The 24,092-nt window shown below is 24.9% G+C and overlaps 3 protein-coding genes and 1 long non-coding RNA gene across 7 annotated transcripts; 2 read left to right on the forward strand and 2 right to left on the reverse strand.

The window, feature by feature from the left end:
- Nucleotides 1–1,785: 1,785 nt before the first annotated feature.
- LOC126550029 (uncharacterized) lies at nucleotides 1,786–4,269 on the reverse strand. Its single transcript, XR_007604054.1, has 2 exons — nucleotides 4,149–4,269; nucleotides 1,786–2,403 (listed from the first exon to the last, which is right to left on the reverse strand). It is a non-coding gene; the product is annotated as an uncharacterized LOC126550029 (long non-coding RNA).
- On the forward strand, nucleotides 2,350–14,890 carry LOC114119298 (UTP--glucose-1-phosphate uridylyltransferase). 3 transcript variants are annotated; one of them, XM_027980810.2, is made up of 8 exons: nucleotides 2,350–2,566; nucleotides 11,224–11,466; nucleotides 12,141–12,323; nucleotides 12,380–12,585; nucleotides 12,653–12,728; nucleotides 13,458–13,884; nucleotides 13,979–14,250; nucleotides 14,323–14,890. In XM_027980810.2, exons 1-8 carry the CDS (start codon nucleotides 2,501–2,503, stop codon nucleotides 14,428–14,430), a joined length of 1,581 nt encoding a protein of 526 aa, XP_027836611.1. In that variant the 5' UTR covers nucleotides 2,350–2,500; the 3' UTR covers nucleotides 14,431–14,890. The 3 variants fall into 3 exon arrangements, with proteins under 3 accessions (XP_027836611.1, XP_050056758.1, XP_027836620.1); XM_050200801.1 differs by lacking the exon at nucleotides 2,350–2,566 and adding an exon at nucleotides 9,470–9,596; XM_027980819.2 differs by lacking the exon at nucleotides 2,350–2,566 and adding an exon at nucleotides 9,936–10,256.
- Nucleotides 14,891–15,870: 980 nt separating this feature from the next.
- LOC114119143 (alanine--tRNA ligase, mitochondrial-like) lies at nucleotides 15,871–20,976 on the forward strand. The gene is given in 16 exon segments (XM_050200800.1): nucleotides 15,871–16,050; nucleotides 16,360–16,575; nucleotides 16,639–16,812; nucleotides 16,867–17,015; nucleotides 17,821–17,985; nucleotides 18,051–18,192; nucleotides 18,259–18,389; nucleotides 18,451–18,604; nucleotides 18,697–18,949; nucleotides 19,010–19,445; nucleotides 19,513–19,703; nucleotides 19,781–20,181; nucleotides 20,249–20,348; nucleotides 20,351–20,399; nucleotides 20,464–20,656; nucleotides 20,714–20,976. Coding segments are annotated over 15 exon segments (2,940 nt in total). The 5' UTR covers nucleotides 15,871–16,050; nucleotides 16,360–16,380; the 3' UTR covers nucleotides 20,921–20,976.
- On the reverse strand, nucleotides 20,961–24,026 carry LOC114119129 (acetyl-CoA acetyltransferase, mitochondrial). Of its 2 annotated transcripts, none has more exons than XM_027980618.2 (10): nucleotides 23,753–24,026; nucleotides 23,609–23,669; nucleotides 23,363–23,512; nucleotides 22,833–22,947; nucleotides 22,569–22,762; nucleotides 22,283–22,487; nucleotides 22,136–22,221; nucleotides 21,888–22,076; nucleotides 21,314–21,471; nucleotides 20,961–21,235 (listed from the first exon to the last, which is right to left on the reverse strand). In XM_027980618.2, the coding sequence occupies exons 2-10, from the start codon at nucleotides 23,630–23,632 to the stop codon at nucleotides 21,115–21,117; spliced, it is 1,242 nt and encodes a 413-aa protein (XP_027836419.1). In that variant the 5' UTR covers nucleotides 23,633–23,669; nucleotides 23,753–24,026; the 3' UTR covers nucleotides 20,961–21,114. The 2 variants fall into 2 exon arrangements, with proteins under 2 accessions (XP_027836419.1, XP_027836411.1); XM_027980610.2 differs by having other exon boundaries at nucleotides 23,807–24,025.
- Nucleotides 24,027–24,092: the final 66 nt, after the last annotated feature.

Genomic DNA, 24,092 nt, shown 5'->3' on the forward strand with positions numbered 1-24,092 from the left:
TATAGTTAATTTATAATTTTATTATCAATTTATAAACTTATTACAAATAAACAATAAGAATAGCAATGACACAATACATTTGTACTACATATAGGTACTCGTTACAAAGCACTTAAAATATATTTTAATATTTAAGTCTAGAATACTTTTCTTGTAAGTATCTTGTATTCTTGTATCTATATAATGGCTAAATTATGGTATTTATATATTTTTTTATTTAAAAACTTATTTATTTAAGTGTCTACCTAATACTTAGTAGACTAGTAGGCTTATAATTTTTATTCTTTTCCATGTTTTTGTGTCTATCTACTCTGTCTTATATTATAAATATTAAAAAATTAGGTAAGTATTATTCAATGATTAATGTTTGAATTGGTGGAAATATATATTTTAAGTATCTAATAGAGGATGCAACAGTGCATCATGTAACATTTAAAAGTATATTATAAATATACATTTTTCTTTTCGTGTCGGAAGTATCAATTTTGGAGGTTGCTAAAATTGAAAAATTATTTTAAATGGTAGGAGCATGAAATAGGTGTCATACATCCATTTTAAGGGGTTTTAATTATGCAAATTCAACGAATTTTTCAAGAAGAAAATAATTTTTATTTTTAACAATATTTAAATGCTAAATATATTTAATAAATTAATATACTTTCTATTATTAAGATTAACTTACAAAGTATAGACCTCGTGTCTTAACTTCAATTGCATATTATAATTGTTAGTACCTAGCACTATTGCAAGTTGTTGCGTAACGACAAATTTATAATAGGTAACCCAATATTACCTGTATAGAAAAACTACGTATATACGAACACATTATGGAGTATGTACACCAATTATTTTATTTTATAATAGATATAATATAGATTTGATTTGATTTAATTAAATTGTTTTTATAGAATATGAAGAAGGGATACCTTTAACGGCTTTATCTATTTGCCGTTTTTTTTGATAAGTTTAACCTAAATAAAATTCGTTTAATAGCGAACAACAATAGTTAACAATATATTTACCGTATATATAATTATCATTTACGACTTAACGAGTGTAATTTAGTGAACATTGAACATGTACTGTGATGTTAGGACTTTAGGTCACATTTCGCATTAACTTATTTACTTATATTATACTTGATTCATAAATCATAACCTACTATTGTGCACGAACCCATTTTATAAAATAATAAAAAAAGTTTTAAGACTATTGACAATTTTATCAAATTTATAATTATAGAATTAGATCTAATTATAAACTAGATATAAGATATTATGTAATATTAATTTTAAAATGAGAAATTTATAAATGGTATTTCCATAGATAGGTATATGAGTTTCGATAAATAAAGACGACACGGATTCACGGATTATCTAAGTACACAAGATAATTAAAATTATATAAATAACATAAGGTCGAATTTAGGAGTGACCTTGTGTTCTTGTTATGACTTTATTGACTCGTAATTTGTATAAACTATTTCATATAAACTACTTGATGTTTTTAGTATTGTTTGCTATTTTTTACCTACCTATTTCTGCAGTATACTATAAAAAATAGTAATGAGATTGCATCTACTTTGCGACAGTATAACAATAGGTATATCTTTGTTTTTTCAAATATTTTAATTGTTAGATATACTTAAATCACAAAGTCAATACTCAATAATTATATAATGCAGAAACGTAGCCAGGATTTGATTATGAGGTGGGCTAAACACTTTTTGCTTGAGTTATTGAAAATCAAAAACAACAAAAAAATTAATAAACACTTAATAGGTAATACTTTTTTAACTCAAATGTATATTTTTTTTTATTGATTAAAATTTCCAATTACAAAAATAATACTTAAAACAAAATTATTATAATATTCTATTATACAACTAATAACAAGAAATATATTAGTAAAATTTGTAAGACAATTTCCATATTTCAAAACAATATAAAAATATAGCCATTGGGGGAGGCTATAGCTCTTTAGCTCTTTGGCTACACTAGTACGCTACTGATATACCTAATGCATATAACTAAATATTATATTCAAAAATTCAAAATTAATTGTCCAATAGCCTGGTAATTTTCAAAATCTAAAGAACATATCAAGGTGAATAAAACATAACATAACATTATATTTTATATATTATTTATTATAAATTATTTTACAAGGACAATAATATCTTCTACCAGAGTACCAAACTAGACCGGGTACATTACTTAATAATATTGAGATAATAAAGATAATAATAGTAAAAGATAAGAAACAATAACCGATAACAATTGACAACTGACTCCTGTTATCTGTGACACTACAGTGGTTTGTGTCGTTTGTGAATTTGTGATTATTGTCTACTGTCCAGTGTCCGCACTTCACAGTCCATTGTCCAGTGACTTAAAATTTCTTCTAAAATTTATTTCACAATTTAGTCATAAATTCATTAATTGATATTTAGTTTATATATAAAGTATTTATAGATTAAGTACCATTTAATTAAATTACCATGTCCATATCACAGAATTCTAAAAAGTCAACTAATTTATTATCTGTGAACACAGATGATCATCAGGTATATAATTATATTATTATTTTATACATTTTTGACTATATTAAAACTCGAATTACACATATTAGATACAAAATATCTATACAATCGTAACAGAAGATATTTATAAAATGTAACAAGTAGTTATAATGCTTCTACTATAAAATGTATATTTTAATTGTGTTAGTTTTTTTAGTAACTAAAGTATCATAATTTTACTTGTATGTAATTTTTAAAAATATTTAGATAAGTGTTATTTAAGAACTCTAAACTAATAAATCCATTAATCCTACGTAAAAACATTGGACTCTTTAATTAACTAGATTACTTATGTTTTTTAATCTTATTTTTGTTGACTATGAATGATAGCATTGTCATTGTATAAAGATCTGATTTAAAGTACAAAGTCTAATATTATATTTTTCTAGGTTTTAAAGCATTCCCAATAAATTATGGCTAATTATAACATAATATAATTTATAAAATTATCAATATATTTATTTATTAATTATTATACTTGTTTATTACTTCTTTGTTATAAGCTAAAAATAATTTCAGTAGTACCTAACCTAGGTAATATATATGTTTAAAGATAGGTAGTTTGTTAGAATGGTGGAATATAAAGATAGAAAAAGTTACAAATCCAATTTTAATTAATAAATTATATAAAACTGTTTATCTACAACATTTTCCTTAAAATTATCTGGACATACAATATTTAGCCCTTCTATTTTAAATATATATAATGCTTTTAAAATTTAACATCTAGGAAAATTACCAATATCCCAGTGTACACATTTAATCATACACTTTACACAGACTTGCATCTAAAAAATGTACTTGAAGATGCAAAAATCTATTATAAGAGGTTTCATTTATGTCTTAACTCACACTCTAATCTTCTTATTCAAAGCTTAGCAACTTCAGCTTACCCCAGTAATTCATCTAGGCGCATTTAGCTGAATTGGTGTATAGCCCAACTAAAATAACTCAATCAAAAGTATAATAATAAAAAAAAAAATGTAAACATTTACACTTATGTCACTACTAAGTAGATTTTTTTTGTCATCCTCTTCATGTGTTTTATTGTTTCTACTCTTATAGGTGTGTTATTGTATTAATTAAATTGAGTTTAGATTGTGTGTTACTTCTATAAATAAAAAATAATTTAATACATAGATAATGGATGCTAATTATTTATATCTAGTTATTTCATCTATACTGATTATTTCAACAATTCAAAAATAATATTTTATTAATATGTGACAACTTATTGTGACATTATAATATTAACCCTTAAATAGATCCACTAATATTACTATAGTTAATAAGAAATACGTACTATACATATGCTTAATATATTATGATAAGCTGTAGCTTATAGGACAATATCTTCATCTGAACATAGTTATTTTGTCTATTGCCATTACATAATTTGGATGTATCATTTAAGCATTTGATTTAAGTGCAGAAAAAATCAGTCATTAATGTTATTAGTTAACTATTAATTCAAATTACACAAATACAATCAAATTATAATTAAAAAATTAAGTAAGGTTAGTCTGTGTAAAATTGTTTAGATAATTGAATGATAAGGGCAACTTACTGGAAAACAATATTATGTAGTCAAATGATATGTATATTAGTATTAGCTTGTAAACATTTTAAATGGTGGTAGTTGATCGGTAATAAATGTAGATCATTAAATTCTTTTATCAAGATATATATTTTTGATGATTCCGTATCTTTGTATGTAAGAATACCAGTATGTGTGTATGATGTATATACCATTGTCACAATATTTATCAATTACTGAAAAAGTGCCTTTATATCTGTAAGAGAATTTACATTTTTTAATCTTAAATAAAAAAAATATGATTAAATTTTTTTATTATTGCACGTGTATCTCATGTGACTCCTTAACAAGTCTAATCTATGTTTAATAATTAATAATGTAGAATGTTGTATTGTTTTGATATTATTATTATATTATTAGTTTAAAAGTGTTCTTTCAAGTTCAATTAGAGTAGGTACAATAAAAATGAAAGTGTATTAAGTTGTTTTTTTCTTGACAAAACATTCCTGGAAAGCTAAAATTTATGGTAACTTTTTTTTACTGTAATTTAATTCTATGAATATCTAAACAATTACAAAATAATATTAATTAAGAAATAATAATCATGTCTCATTTACATTCTTTATGATTTGAAAAAGTAACAATTAGTAAATAAACCATCAAGATGAAGAAGGTAAAGTAGTTTATTTGAAAATTTTAATCTCAATTGGTTAATAAAAATTACCAGTTAAAATATTCAACAAAATAATTTGTGCTTGTAAACTACATGAGGACATAAGCAAATATGATGGCAAAATAATATAATAATGTATACAATACTTGTACAACAAGTATTTACATGAATGATATGAGGAGGGAGGCTGTTAAATGATAGAACCCAACGGTGGTAGGTAGAATATTAGTTAAGATTATCAACTTGGGATTCATTTTAGTGACTAAAATGATAATTTCAGAAATTTAACTAGTTTAAAATATCTTTTGTTATTATTTTTTAAGTTTTTACTTTTTTGAATGACACCATACATTTCTAATTTCATATTCCGAAGCTGAATATTATTAAAAGTATTTCAATCAATAAACATTAAATTTTAATAAAAAATTAATGTGACTTAAAAATAATGCGGTTTATCAAATCTAGCGTTGTCACTTTAAAATTAAAGTAGACTATGTTACAAATTTAAATTTTCTTATATTTTAATGAGATATACATAAAAAATATAAAATTACGAATGAATTAATATTTAATGTACTTAAATTTAAAATTCAAGTTGGGACGGATCAACCTAATAGATCGATTTGAAACTTTTACTTTTAATAGATCATTTATTTATGCATAAACTCAAATTCGGCGGTTGAGACTAACAAAAATGTAAAAAAAAAAAAAAATGTTTTTAATTACATTCTAATGTATCTATATCTTTTTCATATTAATAATAAATTCTAAATGATTGTTTTTGAGGTATTTTAGACATTTTAATTTGGAACATTTTATAACGAAGATTTATTATAACTTGTAAATTAAAACTATCAAAATATAAATACTCTAGAATATATGAATACTTAGTCGTTGAAAAATAAAAACAGGTAACTTAACCTTGAATGTTTAAATATATCAATTTAATGAAATAACAACTATATTATAACTGTAGTAGGTAGTTGAAACACGCCATTTTATATAAGGGGACTACTGCAATGTTAAGGATCTTAATTTCCTCTATTTGTCCAAGGTTTTAAAGTTATTCCAATATTTTAAATTAATTATTTGTAATTTGTATTTATTTTTAGTTCTTAGAAATAAATGTATTGATTCTATTCAGATTTTCTTCATTACATTTTATGATGTTATTACTTATATTTTATAAATTATAAAAGATTTTTAAGTATAAATTAAATAAATTAAATTTTCAGAGTTATAGCACTAATGTATTCGTAGTAAAAATTTAACTTAAATTTTAAATGATTTTCTTATTATAAAATATAATAATGAATAATGCTAGTGTAATAATAGTTTTATTTATGAGTTTTAAAAACATTTATGACAAATAATATGTTAGAATCGTCATCAATTCGAGTAATTTAATTCGTTTTCATAATTATTTCACGTAAACTATAATTTATTAGAAAAATTATTTATGAATTATAATACTAACTATATCACCCGATTACATGTTTTCTTCATTTATTTATTTTTACGCGATGCATTATCATATAAAATTTCTTAAATTTTATGTAGCATTATATAGAAAATACAAATTAGTAATTACTTATTATTAGTGAATAGTTCGATATAATCTATTAATAATATTATTAATAAAAAATAAATTAGACTATCACGAATATTTTTTGTATGAACCGACTGAATTTCGTTACACCTTCGTATCACTTGACGTATTTATTAGTAACATCACTAAATATTAGGAGTGCATTTTATATAAAATATAGCCAATATGGGGTTTTGGCACCGGTCCAATGTGTGACCTACAACTGATAATTGACCTATCCTTGTCTTTGCTGGGCTAATGTGCGACCTACACCCGAGTGACAATGTGTGTTTTTTCTCTATGATATGGGGGAAATTCTTCGTTGGTTAAAAAGCTTGAAATTTTAATACTATAAAAAAAATAGGGTCCTCTCATGTTGATATGCACGAATTTTATTTATAAGTTTTGAAATTCAAATTTCACAACAATTTGCAAATAATGTTGTAGTTAAAAATTTATTAAATGTTCAATTTGTACAGCATATGGTTAAAAATGTAATACAAGGTTTCTCATTATTCATATTTGATAAGGAATTTATACTGTTACCAAAAAATCTTGAAAGTTATATAAACACAGTTTTTTTTACAGATATTTTCAATTTAAATTTAGACGAAATTAGATAGATAAAAATATTTACTGTCATAAAATATTTTTTATTGAAATTTTTATTTATGTCTTGTACTAATATTTTTACATTTTTTTAAAAAAAATTTCAACTGTAATTGAATAATTTTGTATTATTTGGGAAATTTAGTATAAAGTAATTATATCTGTTGATTAAATTTAAAGTCGGTACCAGATCCTACATTTCCAAGGGTTAGGTCAAAATATTTAAAATTATTTTATTATTTATGTGGAACAGTTGTTTTAAGGTAAGCCATCCTTAGTCATTATTTTAATGTAACTTAGTTAACCCTAGATCTTTTCTGTTAGAACTTAGGGACAAATTATAAAAAAGGCTCTAATAGTCAAATTTGAATCAAACATTTTTTCAGCGTCTCAAATAAGAGTTTTTTTCCAAATCAATATTTAAGTGGTCGGAAAATATTTCACGTTTTGCACATTTAGGTAAAATAAGATTGGATATTTCTTCATGAATAGATATTATTTTGCGTTAAAGTTGACAGTACGTAGTACGAGTAGTTAAATAATATATTATCATAGTATCATACTATTAAGAATCATTTTTTTGAACCTGTATAGCGTACATTTGTAAAAAAAAAATGTTACACTAATTTTTAAATTACCATTATAATATCACGTTTTGGCCTCTGTTAAAATGTTGTAAGTTGTCATTTTCTGCACATTATTATTTTTTCGCCGGTCGTTAACTTATTATCTGCCAACAAAATCTGCCGTCTAAAAACTAAATCGTCTAAATTCCAGTCACTTGAAGTTTAAAGTTAAAAAAATGTTAGTTACAGCTTTGATTGTTGAATAGATTATTAGTTTAATAGCTGATTATTTTATAATAGTTGGTTACAGTATTTACCTTCTATAACTATATTCTTTATAGTTTATACATTTAAATACAGGATTATTGGTATATAGTTCGTTGATTTCTAATTATTCATTTACATCAATTTCTTTGGATAAATAGAGACAATAGAGCTTTGGTGGGTATTTTACTTCCGAAAATAACTGACTAGATTTGTCATAGGTTCCTTTCGATTATGATTTAATTTCTTTTTTGAAGTGTTAAAGGATTGGTATTTTATTATTCCCCGTATAGTTGAGTACCTACAATTATAATTAGAGTTTACTAACTCTAATAATGAAAACAGTATTCTTGGGCAATTATACTTGGTTTTCATATTAAATTTCCGCCATTGAAACCACCCATAATACTATTTTAGTGTTTTTTTCATTCACTTTTGAGATTTCTACTATTTTATTTTTACATTTAATTGAAATTACATTTAATAAGCTATAGCGTAAATTACAGGGGAACTTATTAACTAACAAAATATCGAACTATGCTGAAAAAGATGACAACTGTATAGTCACAAATACTGAAATACCTGGTATTATTCAAAATCTTAAACTTTATTAACTGCATAGGATATAATATGACGTACTGTTTGAGTTAAATTAATTTAACCTAACCTTCATGTAACTTGGGCAATTTTTATGAGGGGAGGCAAACTTTATCTTATGTCTATAAACCATATATTTAATGATTCTCAGAAACTAGGAGTATCTAATTAATACGTTTAACAAAATATCAAGGGGGGCAGTTGGCCCCTATCATCTCTCTTAGTTTATGGTTATGCTAGCCTATGAGTTAAACTTGAGAAATCAGATTATTAAGATAAAAGTAATAGGAGTTAATTAAAAAAGTCTAGCTGTGTTCAAAGTCTAAAAAACTAGTTACAAATTTGTGATTTGTAATAAGTATGTGATATTGCCGATTTTGGTATCTATATGATTATTTGTTAATTCTATCAGGTACATTTTTAACTAAAATGTGTATTATATTAATGTATACTAATTGGAATGTTGATTATGCAAGTATGCAACACATAATATTTAAATTCATTGAACATTTAAACTTTTTATTATGAACTTTTTTCCAAAAACATTTTTGTATTCTACTAAATTTAATACATACATTATAGTACAGTATACTGACTCTTCAATGCCGAGGTGCACTTATAAAGTTTGAGCAAAGCAAAGCGGTTATCTACTTTCCCCTTTTTAATTAAAATTAAATTTTTGATGTTTATTAATATTAAATAAAATAAATTAATACTCATTTATACATAATAATGTATTAACGCATTAACTTGTCATTCGTCTTGCTAAGAGCCCAAAATTATTTTAGTCGCCACCTAAAATTCAGGTTTAGCATGCCTATGCATATTTTTGTTACATGACTGTAATTTATTCTTTACCTATGTAAATTTACCGCATCCATGTTTGCAGTAATTTATATAAATACTGTTTTTTGTTTATTTATTTTCAATAATAAAAATTAAATTTGTGTTGAAAGTTCTACGCATCGTAGCAACACAATTATTCTATAAAATTAATTTTTGTTATTTATATTATATTTTGTGTTGGTACATATTTTAATTGTAATTTATACAATTTGTATTTAAATCTAGTTTTTATTCTTTATTAAAAAGTATAATTGTACTAAATAATGACTGAATATTATAAACAATTTGTTTTGGGTTGTCAAAGTTTTAATCAATTAAGTCATTATGATGAAAAGGTAAGAATTCTCATAAAATATAAAAAGCAGGTAGGTAGTAGGTAAAAATAAAACGTTTTATTATTATATTTTTATAAATATTGTACCTAACCATCGATGATTCTAGAATATAGATATGGTTATTTTTAATTATTTTTATTAAAATTCATTTCCATGTTACAAAATACTATTTATTCAAAGACGTCATTTTTTCATTATTATTCATGACGTTGCGGTCGATTAGTAGTGGAACTATGGATAGATAAATATTAGATAACACTAATATAACATTGGTAATTGAAATATTGATAGCAATGAAATGAATAGACTTATATAGCTGCTGACAGTAATACAATTTAAAAATCATTGAAGGAAAGAAAAAAAACGTTTAACGATGTAGTACAAATATATTATTATTGAGAGCTTTCGATCGACACGGTACAATTGCGTTTTGCAGATTAGATAAAGGCTGTAGAAATATTACATGAGTTAGCTGTATAAAAACTGGTTTTATGAGTGAGGGAAGGCCAGTTTATGTTGTGTTCTTAGTGACGGATGTTCGTTTAACGTTGTTGGTATTTGACTAAAGTAAAATAAATATTGTAAAATTCTGTTAGAAAAATGGTCGAGGAAACAAATGTTGGATACTCGGGAATAAATATTTCCACGAATGTCGTTAAGGTAATTTTTATTACATTAATTTGCATGTTTTTTAAATTTTGTTTATTTACTTGTTATTTTTTTTTATATTAATTAATTTAAATGATAGTTTAAATATTTACCTAATACAAAAATAAAATTTGAAGAAATATGATGAAATTTTTGGTGAATATTGTATCACATTTTTAAGTTGATGAAAATTACTTTACTTTATATTTTAATAATAATTATATTGTTCTATTGTATAATGTGTTGATGGAATTTTAAATTAGTTCTTTTCATGGATTATTTTAATTTTAATTTTTATTATTTACTGCATGACAAATTATAATAGTATGTACCTATCTACTTTATAGCTGATGTTATAATTTAACATTGTATGATTTATATTCAATGTTGGATTAACATACCTAATAATAGTAATTTATATATCGGGTAATTCAAATTAAAAATGTAATTATAGAATTATAATTTACATTTAGGTAACTAAAGAATTTTAATAAAATTTTAAAAATAAAACAAAATATTGTATTTTGTTTTTAACTTTAATTATTACACATTATTTTATTAAATTAATATTTGAACTAAAATTTCTATGGATTTAGAATAAAATATGTTTATTTATTAGGAGTCCATATAGCATTTATTATGTATTAAGTGGGCAATACTGGAAATTATTAAAATTAGCATTATATTTATTGTTCTATTATTATATATTACTTAAAATTAATTAAAAGTTGGTATTTTAAAAAAATGTATAGTTTATGCACATCTTTTTTTTTATTTTGAAAACTATAATAAATTAGTTTTTGATTGTTTTGCTTTAAAAAAAAAAAATTGAAAATAAAACACATAAATGACTTTATTTTAAGCGTAATATTTATTGTGAATAGTATTATGAGTGTCCAATATTTATATAGTATGTATTAACGCATCACTATTTAAATTATATTTTATTTATTTCTATATTTTTAATTTTTATTTACAGCCAAAAGGACACTCTCGTGTACCTTCAAGTACAGACTTGAAAGAGTTTAAAGAAGTTACCCAACGTGATTCATTGGTACAACTCGAAAAAGAAATGGCCTCTTTGCTTGCAACTACACCTGATGATAAAAAAGACTTAGCGAAATCTCAATTTACAGCATTTTCACGTCTATTTCAACGTTTTCTAGAAGAATCTGGCCCATCAGTTGATTGGGACAAGATTGAAAAATTGCCTGCTGATGCTGTAAGTGTATACCTACATATATAACATAAATAAAATATATATTTCAATTTGTATTGACGACCTAATCTTTGACCTACAGATAATTTTTCGTTTTTTTTTTTTTTTTTATCTAATTTATATTTGTTTAATTGACTTTATTAACATTCAATGTATAATTTTTTTCGTTTAACTATGGAAACAAAACAACTTATACATTAAAAAGATAAAATATATTTTGAAATTGTTAGTATTTTGTTCTTATAGAAATTGATTATTAAATCATTATATAATTATCTGGAAATAAATAAAATTTAACCTACGAATAAGTTATTACAAAAAAAAAAAAAATAATTTTTATAATTATATGGATCTTAGAAATAAAATATAACTGTTTAACTAAATAAAAATCAGTATAATGATATCATTATATCTTTGAAAGAATAAAAATAATCAAATGTATTACTAAACTTAGTATTAAACATTAACGGAAGTTAAATAATATAATTAATACAAAATGTTTAATCCATTTAATATTATCATCTTATACAACAGTACATTTTTATGAGGTGGTTACTTATATAGTTATTATTGTTTCCCCAAGAAATATATATTACCTTGAAATTGGATTAAATGTAACCTATAGACATATTTATTGAACATTTTTTTTTTAATACATTGTACTTAATGTTATTTAGATACGAGATTACGAAACTTTATCAACACCAAGTCCTAATGATATTCATTCAAAGCTCGAAAAACTGGTGGTAGTTAAGCTTAATGGAGGTCTAGGTACATCCATGGGGTGCCGTGGTCCAAAATCTGTTATACAAGTTAGAAATGATCTTACCTTTCTTGATTTAACAGTTCAACAAATTGAGGTAAGTAATTATTAAAATTTCGTTTTAATAATATTCATTCTTACATTTTTTTGCAGCACTTAAATAAAAAATACAATGTCAATGTACCATTGGTTTTAATGAACTCTTTTAATACGGATAAAGATACTGAACAAATCATTCGTAAATATAAAGGACTTCAGGTCGAGATATATACATTTAACCAAAGCTGTTTTCCTAGAGTATCTAAAGAATCACTTTTACCAATTGCACGAGACTGTGATATTGAAGGCAACATTGAAGCGTTAGTTGGATAAATAATATCAACATTTAATTTTGTAGGACTAAAAATGATTTATTTTTTGTTTTAGATGGTATCCTCCAGGTCACGGAGATTTCTATGATAGTTTTAAAAATTCAGGATTATTGAAAAAGTTTATTGATAGTGTAAGTTTTTTTAAATTTGTATTAGAATATAGAAGGATATCATTTACATGAAATACAATTGTTATCTCAGTTAAATACATTCTAGCTGTGATACCAAAACTGTTATTTATATCATTAAATTAGTAGAAAAGTAGTTAAAATTAAGGAAATATAGAATTAGGATAATAATATTGTGTTTTACAGAGTATTTCTTTTGATAGTTAAACGTATATTGAAGAAGTTAATTGAAATAAAGTTTACTAGTTACTATACTTAATTTAAAATAAGACGGTGACCCGTCAGCAACCAGTTTTTATCCGAGATGGTCAGACGCTTAGTCCTCACCTAGTCAAACAATTCCAATTGAGTATGTTAGCGCTGTGGAAGGAGGCCCACACCCATGCGCACAACTTGGTCGCTGAGTCACGGTCTTATTTTGAATTGGGTATAGTTTCTTTAATTAGTATTTAAAATGGCCTATATATATAGCATCATATTATTATATTACTGTTTAGTTATTTTGGTTAGATGTTTTCTTATCTAATTTTGTTTGAGAAAGACATGATGTGGTCTAGCTTTAATAAGTATGTAGATAAATACATTTATGTGTTATTTTGAAATCCTCTTAATATGAGCCTATAGAATGCCTATTTTTGGATTATGGAGAATGTTTATTCTATAAATGCTACTTAGTACAAATTTTCAATTTTAAGAATTTTATTAATAAATTAAATTGTATTAATTTTTTAGGGTCGTGATTATTGTTTCATTTCTAACATTGACAACTTAGGTGCAACTGTTGACTTAAATATCCTCAACATGTTACTGGGCCACAAATCTGAAGAAACAAACCTTGAATTTGTAATGGAAGTTACAAATAAAACTAAGGCTGATGTAAAAGGTGGTACTTTAATTCAGTATGAAAATAAATTGAGACTATTGGAAATAGCACAAGTTCCCAAAGAAAATCTTGAAGAATTTAAATCAGTTAAAAAATTTAAGTTTTTCAATACCAACAATCTATGGATTAAACTTAATGCTATTGAGAAAGTTTTAAATGAAGGATCCATGAATTTGGAAATCATAGTCAATAATAAAACATTAGACAACAATTTAAATATCATTCAACTTGAAACAGCAGTTGGTGCAGCTATGAAATCATTTAACGGTGGTCTTGGTATGTAAAATAAAAAAATTTTTTATAGTTCTGTTAAATTGTTTGTAAATACTAATGCAATTTATCTTTGTATGAATAAAAAAAAAAATTATAGGTATAAATGTACCTAGAAGTCGTTTCTTACCAGTTAAAAAAACTTCTGATCTTCTATTGGTTATGAGTAATTTGTACCACATGAAAAATGGATCGTTGTCAATGAGTCCATTGAGAATGTTTCCTACTACTCCTTTAGTTAAACTTGGTGATAAAGATTTTGCAAAAGTAAAAGACTTTTTGTCACGTTTTGCAACAATTCCTGATATTTTAGAATTGGATCATTTAACGGTTTCTGGTGATGTAACATTTGGTCGAAATGTTTCTTTAAAAGTAAGAATTAAATTCTATTATGAATTATTTGTTTAACTTTATATTAAATATTAATTAATCTATTTTTTTTAGGGAACTGTTATTATTATTGCCAATCATGGAGATAGAATTGACATCCCTTCAAATGCAACTCTTGAGAACAAGATAGTGTCTGGCAATCTGAGAATACTCGATCATTAATGAAATTGCACAGAGCTACTTATTGTTTGAAATAGCACAAAATGTTTTAATTATTATAGTATTGTTTTAGATATGTGTATTTATTGTTTTTATTTATTTCCAAAGTTGTTTTAGTGAATTATATTATAGTTATTATGTTGAAAAATAGGGAGATCTAATTGCCATGCTATCAAAATGTTTGAAGAATAAAATATTGATCTATGTTGTATTTATATTTTATATTGTTTACCAATTTTTTTGTATGTATATTATATTAATTTATATTATTATAATCAAAATAAATTAATAGATTTTAAATCAAATTATTATATTTTATTATATTGTTATTAACTTAGATAGCTAAAAGTCTTGTATTAATCACCTAAAAACAAACTCTTAGTAATATAATTTCCCAACTAAGAATTCATGTATACCATATTATACTCTTAAAATATGTGTAAAATATATTTTTTGTTTTTTATTTATTTTTTATTATCCATGCTGTAAAACAATTATTTTTTTTAAAAGTGATTTAAATTATATAGGCATAGTCTATTACATAGATTATTTGTTAGTGGTATATTGCTGTACTCACAGATATTTATTCTATTGTATTATTCTTAGTCTGTAGTAGATGGTTGTGGAGAAAAAGAAAAATATTAATATCAAGAAACCATAGAAATCTAAATGAAGTAAAGAAGTCATAAAAATGCACTGAATGTTTCAGAATATTTTTAAAAGCATCTATCAAGTAGTCACGAACAACACAACTCCATAAATTAATTATTAACACTAAAGTTTTGAATACAATTCCATATATTAAAACATTTATTATAAACACTAATAAATAATATTGATTAATCAATAACTATTTTAGATTGTAGCAGTTCAATGAATTTATTGGTTTCATTATGTATGTTATAACTATGCATTATTGTGTTTACGCCTTTTTTTTTTTTGACAATACCTAAGATGCTTTTTCAGTGTTCTCTACCGATCCTGTGATCAAATTGAGTCCAGTTGGGGGTCACAAATAACAATTTTTCATTGAATTCAATAATTAAGAAAAACCGCTAGAAAATAATTGACAAAATCGATTGTTTTTTTTGTATTGTAATATATTCAAAAATAAATTACGAGACTAAAATAATATGTTGAATGATCATAATGTATTAAATTATTGATATGCATAAATTTTAAAAATCTTAAATTTTTATTTAATAATACTAATTACTAGGTATAGTAGTTAGAACTACATTCAAATTTATAAAACTGTTTTTTGCTTATTAAATAATTAAATGTCTAAAAATTTCAAAATTAAAATAATAGTATTAGCCATGGTTGAAATAAACTATTAATTATTATATATATATATAGGTATATTTCATCCATGGTATTATCAATGATCATAACATAAAGATAACAAATAATTTCTTTAGTGATTATAATATATTGTATGATAAGGGAGAGCTTTGCCCGCAGTTGATTGTCGAAACAGCCGTATGCCCGTATATAATATTTTCATTTTTATCCATGCGTGACTGCATAAGATGCTCGTCAAGTTAAGAAAAGTTCTAACACTTTAAACTACCGGTCATCGGGAATCGGGAACAGCAGTCAGACTCTCAACTCTCATGACTGGTACTCAGCTGATTCTCTCATGTTTATAAAACTGTTAATATTTACATGTTAAAAATTTATAATTTTAAATTCTATCATCTGACATCTTTCAAAAACAGACAACAGTCGAAGTATAGAATTTCAGTTTTAAGCTGTGATACTATTACTATCTGCAGTTTATTGTTTAGTAACAAAATGTATTATACTTGTTTCAATATTATAATAATGTTTCTGATTAAAATAACAATTTCTTCATGATAGAAATGACTTCCCATTTATATGGGTATTATATGTCCTGCAAAATTACTAGAATATTTGTTTCTCTTACAGATACTTAAAAGAAATGAAGAAATGATTAAGCTAAGGTTTAAACCATTAAATATTAATAACAGAATACGTTTTAAATCATTTTTGTCTTCAAATGAAATACGTAAACGATTCATTGATTATTTTGTAAAAGAAAATGATCACAAGTACATTAAATCTAGTCCTGTTGTACCATATAATGATCCTACGATAGCCTTTGTAAATGCTGGAATGTGTCAGGTAAGCATATTAAAATTTTATAAAAATACTTATCGTTGATTTATTTATTTATTTTTTGATTAGTTTAAGAGTATATTACTTGGTCAAAGAACTTTAGCAGCTAATTGTGTCGCCAATAGCCAAAAGTGCATACGAGTTGGTGGTAAGCACAATGATTTGGATGTTGTTGGTTCTGATGGTTACCATCATACATTTTTTGAAATGCTTGGAAACTGGTCTTTTGGACGTTATGGCAAGGTTGAAATTAATGTAAAATGTGTTTAGCAAATCTGTATAACTTCATTTTTATAGGCTGAAGCATGTCATTTGGCTTGGAATTTATTGACTTCATCGCCCTTCAATATACCAGCCGAGCAATTATATTGTACTGTATTTAATGGCGATGAAACACTTGATGTAAGATCTGATGATGAAACTCTCCAAATATGGAAACATATTGGGTTAATATTTATTTATTTTTATTTACTTATAAATTGTATATGAGTATAATCCCTTTAATAATAGATAGAACATTGTTATTGATACAAGTAAAATTAATAAATGAAATTAAATAAAGATAATGTACAATAAATAGAACTAAACAAGGTATAAAATACAATTATTAAACGTGTTATAAACATTTAACTTAAAAATTTCATAACGCATAAAGAAAAAAATCAACAAAGTTTGTTATTTTATTTACTAACATTTTACATTAGGACTCAAGAAAGTATGATGCTGATCTATAATTTGTGATAAATAACAGAAAACAATAAATGTATTAATTCTAAAGTTGATTTAATTAGTGTGAAAGCTAACCATCGAAAGCAACTTTGGGTTGTCTACATTACCATTTAGTAAGTCATATAAAAACATTAGATTTTTAACTTTTCTTCTAAGTTCGCAATATGTAATATTTTTCTGAGTATAGTAAAGGTGATATGAATTCCTACATAGACTTCTATTCATTTTAAAACACAGGTTTAGTGTACTTGTATTTAACATTTTTTTAATAGATTAATAAAATCAGTATAGTTAAGGGATCAAACTAAAGAATTATCTGAACTCTTGCTTACATTTAATTAGACAAATTAGTATTTCTTTTTTTAAACTCTTTTGTATTTCTATTTTATAAAACCCAAAATCCTGAAAGCATTACTAGCAAATAAATTAATATGATGAAAAAAGGAAAGATTACATTCTGTTATTTATATTTGATTGAAACTTAATATATTATTAATTATTCATACTTATATGTTATTACAGTGTAAATGATGATCATATTGTTATGAATGGAGCAAATGACAATTTTTGGGAAATGGGAGAAACAGGACCTTGCGGGCCTTGTACTGAAATACACATTGATTATCCACCGTCTGGTGGGAAAAATCTTATTGAACTTTGGAACATTGTTTTCATACAATATTCTCGGTAATTTTTTCTTTTCTGATATAACTGATTCCTAGTTAACCATTAATGAATTAGATTTTATACAGAGAAAAAAATACTATGTGCAAGTTACCAAATTATTTCATAGATACTGGAATGGGATTGGAACGTCTGACAATGGTGTTACAAGATAAAACATCTACTTACGATACAGATTTGTTTTCTTCTATATTTGACATAATATTTAATGTAAGAAATTCTTATGACTAAGAAAAACAAAACGTTTTTTATTCAGAAGTATTATTATTTAACTAGGCCAGCAAAATATCAAAGTACAAAGGATTATATTATGATAACTCGAGTTTGGATACTTATTATCGGGTTTTAGCAGACCATGGGAGAATGATTACTGTTGCACTCTCAGATAATATGCTGCCTAGTCAAAAGTGATTTTTATATTAGTTTTAAGTTTTGAACTGTTAATTTAAATGTTTGATACTATTTTAGTCATAAATTGAGAAGATTGATACGAAAATCATTTATATTGGCTGAAACAAATTTCAAAGTTCAACCCGGGCACACTTTGATGTGTGATATCGCTGATGAAGTTTCAAATAGTCTTGGTAATGTGTATCCAGAACTGATTAAAAATAATGAAAAGGTGAACTATAATTACAATGTTGTACACTTGTACATACTGAGTTAAATTATTTGGATAATCTTAAACAACTAAGTATCTGTATTCACTTGTAGGTCAAACATTTAATAAAACATGAGTACACTATATTTAATAAACTAAGAATGTCTGTTTCCAAAGATTGGAAAATGGTGGTTGAAGAATGTCCAACATTAAAGAATTTTGATCCATATGAAGAATGTACGGGATTTGTACCAGCTTGTAATTATCTAATTAAAAACAAAAATATGAAAAATATACCAGCATTTACTTTATACGATGCATTTGGTCTCGAAAAGAAAACAATTGGAAGGCTTGCTGAAGTCATGGGTAAAACATTATCTTTGTTATTATTGATTTAGTATTCATTTGATATATTTATTTTTTTAGGAAAACCAACAAATTGGAATGAACTTCATGAAAAATTAAAAAAATTGCAAACAAAAACCATTAAACATATTAAAAAAAAATCAAATAATTATATGACAGAAAATATTCCTAAAACTGATGATAGTTTTAAGTATGAAATTATTCGCTATAATAATGAATCATATTTATCACCACCTATTATTGCTAAGCTTCTAGCAATTGTCGATGTTAATGGAAATATTGTGACTGAACCTGATATCAAAGAGCAAGGAGATATAGTTTCGTTAGTACTAGACAAAACATCTTTCTATTGTAAAGCTGGAGGACAACAAAATGATATTGGTATTATCAAAACTAACAATGGAGTAGTATTTAATGTTACTGGTGTAGACAAAATTGAAGAAAATGGTGTTATTTTGCATCATATTGAATCAAGTGATTGGCCTATATTATTAAGGTACTTTTTTTCGTTACATTTACAGTTTCCAATGTTAATATTATTATATTTGTGAATATATTTTCAGGGAAAAGGAATTAAATGTTCAAGTTGATTCAAATTATAGACTTGGTCTAATGCGTGCTCATTCATCTATTCATATATTAAATTCTATTTTAAACTCATATTTAGTTGTTACTACTCAATTGTCAAGTTGTGTAAAAAAAGATTTTACGTCATTCACATTTGCACTCTTTGGTCAAAAGTTTTCACCAGAAGGTTTATCATTATTAACAAGATATTTGATTTTATTTAAGTTTGGTGTGAATAATTATTACATTTTATTAATTATACAGATGCCTTATTGATAGAAGAAAAAGTTAATAATATAATACAGTCTGCAGTACCTGTTAAAAGGACTACAGTGACATCCAATGATTTAAACCAAATGAATGTCACATTACTTCCAGGAGAAGTGTATCCAGATGAAGTACATGTAATTGATATGTACAATAATAATGATAATTCATACATATCTAGAGAAGCATGTTGTGGTACACATGTTCAAAATACATTAGATGTGATTGATTTTTGTATTGTCCAATATAAATGTCTCAGTAATGAATGCACCATAATGGCAGTAACTGGACCACTATGTATAGAAGCAAGAATTTTTGGCCAAAAATTATTAGAAAAATCAAATTTTGTTGAACATTTGGTGAATTCAACTAATTTAAATAATATTTCTTCAACAAAGGTAAATTACTTATTAAAGTAGAATCCCATTAATATGATAATCATTAGATAAATATTTTTAACTTAAGGTGCATTTGATGATGGATCATAACAACCAATTAAAATCCGAACTAAAAAATGTTTCTCAAAACTATATACCGCTGAATGCTCAAATTCAAATAAATAAAAAATATTTGCTACTGAAAGAAAAATACAGAAAATTATAAAAGAAAAAAAGATGTAAATAACTATTATGTTATAATGAATAATTTTATTTTGATATCCACTAATTTATTATATTCAGGCAGATATTAAGTGATGCAATAAAAAATTTATGCGAAGACAGTTATGCTGTGGGTTTTGTTGACTGTGATGCAGCCTATCTTGATGACAATTGTTATGAATTTGAAAATGTCGTACATGTTTGTGGTGAAATACCTTGTTTATTTTTGGCTTACAATAAAGAGAACATACATGTATACTTACGTGTTCCAAAGGTAAATGACAGTTTATGAACAAATTTTAAAGATTTAACTAAATAATATTATTTATAGGAACTACAAGAAGATGTAAATTGGTTAAACAATTTCTGGAACAAATTTGGTATTAAACCAATAAAATTAAAAAACAAAGTCCAATTCAAAGCTACCGAATTTAAGATCAAACAAGTAGATAAATATAAGGCATTAAAGCTTATAGACAATGTGATCGAAGATGTAAAAAAAAACTATTTTAGTAGTATTATAAATAAACAAAGCTAATACTGTTAAAATTGATCTACGTAAATAAATAAACTTGAAATTTTAATAAAATATAATATCTGTTTTAATAATATTTTTTAAAATAATTTCTTTATCCATGAGTAAAAATATAACCATCTTATAAATTAATTGCAGTCTTAACTCATAACTATGCTGCAATTATAATTAATATTAAATATAACTTTTACAAAGTATTATAAACGTTCAATAAGAATTGATGATGCTCCACCACCACCATTACAAATGGAAGCTACACCTTTTTGTCCTGGTTTTAATGCGTGAGCTAAGTGAACCACAATTCTAGCACCAGACATACTAAAAAAATATACATATAAATATATTTTATATTCTTATAAAATTTATCAAATTATGTATGATGACTGATATATTTACCCAATTGGATGACCTAAGCTAACAGCACCACCATGAACATTGATTTTAGATGGGTCAAGATCTAATTTCATTATATTAGCTAAAACAACTACACTGAAAGCTTCATTTATTTCCCACAATGCGATGTCATCTTTGGAAATGCCACTTTTGCTTAACAACTAGAAATAAATAAATAAATTTCAATAATTAATAATAATAATATACTTTTTTTAAATTTTGTAAAAACTTTATAATTGGACAGCTGATTTGTGAAGGGGTGGGATCCTGAGATCAAGGTTAGAGATTAAGTAGTAGGCATTTATTTGTGATATAATCATACAGGCAATAGGAGGATATACAAAAAAAATGGTCCCTAGAGCAATAATTTGAGTTTTAACAAAATGGTTAGGCTTCAGACCAATTGGTAATCACTAGCCTCTAGATTGTTGTTTATCTAAAGATAGTTGCCAATTGCATCTTGGTTCAAACAGCTAATGATGAGCATTACAACTACTATTATTTTAGTCCATTTTGCCACCCCCTTCTATGACCAATAAACATAAATAAAGTCCAATATAAAAAATAATTAACATACTTTGGGTATAGCAAATGCGGGGGCAATTGGAAAATCGATAGGGTCAGTAGCACCATCTTGAAATGCAACTACTCTAGCTAAAGGTTTCAAATTTAATTCTTTTACAACATTTTCATTTGTCAAAACTAAAGCAGCAGCCCCATCATTAATTGTTGATGCATTTCCAGCAGTAACTGTGCCATTTTCTTTCTAAAAAAAAAAAAAAAATTTAAAAAAAAAATCAAATAATAATAATAATAAATATTTACTTGAAAAACTGTATTCAATTTTTTAAACTTTTCAACATCTATTCTTTTGAATTCCTCATCCTCAGATACAACAATATCAGGTTTACCTTAAAATGCTGGAATCATTAGCATAACAAAAAAAAAAAAAAAATTATATTTAATGGGTACCTTTCTTTTGAGGAACATTGACTGGAACAATTTCTTGGGCAAAATGTCCTTGTTTCCAGGCTTCTGCACTTTTTTTGTAACTACTTAGGGCAAAATCATCTTGCTGTGCTCTACTTATGCCACATTGTTTAGCTGTATTTTCAGCACAACTGCCCATGTGAACTTTATTATATACATCAGTTAAACCATCAAACACAATTCCATCCTATTAATATTTTTTTAAAAAAATGTACTAAAATGAATTATTTATGTATGAATGTTTTACGTATATAAATAATAAACGGACAGATAAATTCACACCACCATATTTTGTGTCGCCTCTTGCTAGATAAAACGGAACATTAGACATAGATTCCATACCGCCAGCAACTACTATTTGTTGATGGCCACATATTAGACTTTGAGAAGCTAACATGACCGACTTCATTCCAGAAGCACAGACTTTATTTATTGTTGTACATATAGTTGATTTAGGTAATCCTATAAAATAATTATTATAATTATTAGTTAAATGTTTAAGCATAGTAATTACAAAAGTTCACTAATTTACCAGCAAATATTGTTGCTTGCCTAGCTGGCGCTTGTCCAACACCACCTTGACATACATTTCCCATAAAAACTTCCTGAATTTCATCTTTTGAAATTCCAGATCGTTCAACAGCAGCCTGTTGTAAAAATAAAGTACTTTTTTAATTGATTTAATGATTAATAGTTTTGTGAATAGTGATAGATAAATAAATTACAATTAGTCAGTAATCTTATCAAAAATATTGAGTAAAAAATATAAATAATTAATAAGGATTGACTGAGAATCTTAAAATTTTTTAACAAAAAAATATTGTATTAACCTAACCTTTATTGTGTGTGTGTAAAAAATGTTCATTTAATGAAAAAAAATTAAAATTACGCAATGCTTTTAAATAACTACAATCGTGTGTTATGAATTGTAGCTAAGAAATAAGAATATACTTGTTAATTTTAGTTTAAACTGTTATTTTAAGTTTCTAATTCATGTTATTAAAGTAAATGTTGATTATATGATAATTGTCAAAACTAGAATTTAAAATATTATATACTCACTTGAATAGCTAAAGCACCTAATTTGGTAGCAGAAAGACTCTTCAATGATCCACCAAAAGAACCAATTGGAGTTCTAGTAGCACTGATGATGAAAACATCTCTCAATGTTGACGAAGTTGATATAGACCGTTGGGTATAAGTTATTAAGCTCTATTGAAATAATATTTTATTTAGATAATAAATGTATATGTTCTTTATATATCAAAAATTGAGATGGTGTTTAAATATTTGAAGAAATTAGCATACCTTTCCTGTTTTAATTCTCAACATAATAAAGGTTTAATTGTAGGTAAACACTATCTAGTATCTATAAAAAAATAAAAATTAGTAATAATAACGACTACTGTATTTTACTAATAGATTAACTATGTATATTTTTAAATTATTTACCAATATTGTTTAAAAATATGAGATTTAATTTAAATAAAATATTTTCTAAGATACCTTTTCGCTGACGACTATTACGTGAATACCTATTGAGTACAAGCTCGTAGCTGATCAGCTAATTAATAGTTGAAACTTAAGAAAAAATTATAATAATTGATAGGACATTTTAAAGTACAAAGTTCAAACTATAAAAAAAAATGTTGAAAAAATCATCATGTTGGTTTTATATTAACAGTTGGTTAATCTGCTATAGATAACATCAGTCACTGACCATGACCATTGGGAGAATATTATTCTCATCTATTTTTTGTTTTAAACGTACGTACTCGACGCTATGCCACTG

This window comes from Aphis gossypii, chromosome 2 (genome assembly GCF_020184175.1).
Source record: "Aphis gossypii isolate Hap1 chromosome 2, ASM2018417v2, whole genome shotgun sequence".
NCBI classification, from domain to species: domain Eukaryota; kingdom Metazoa; phylum Arthropoda; class Insecta; order Hemiptera; family Aphididae; genus Aphis; species Aphis gossypii.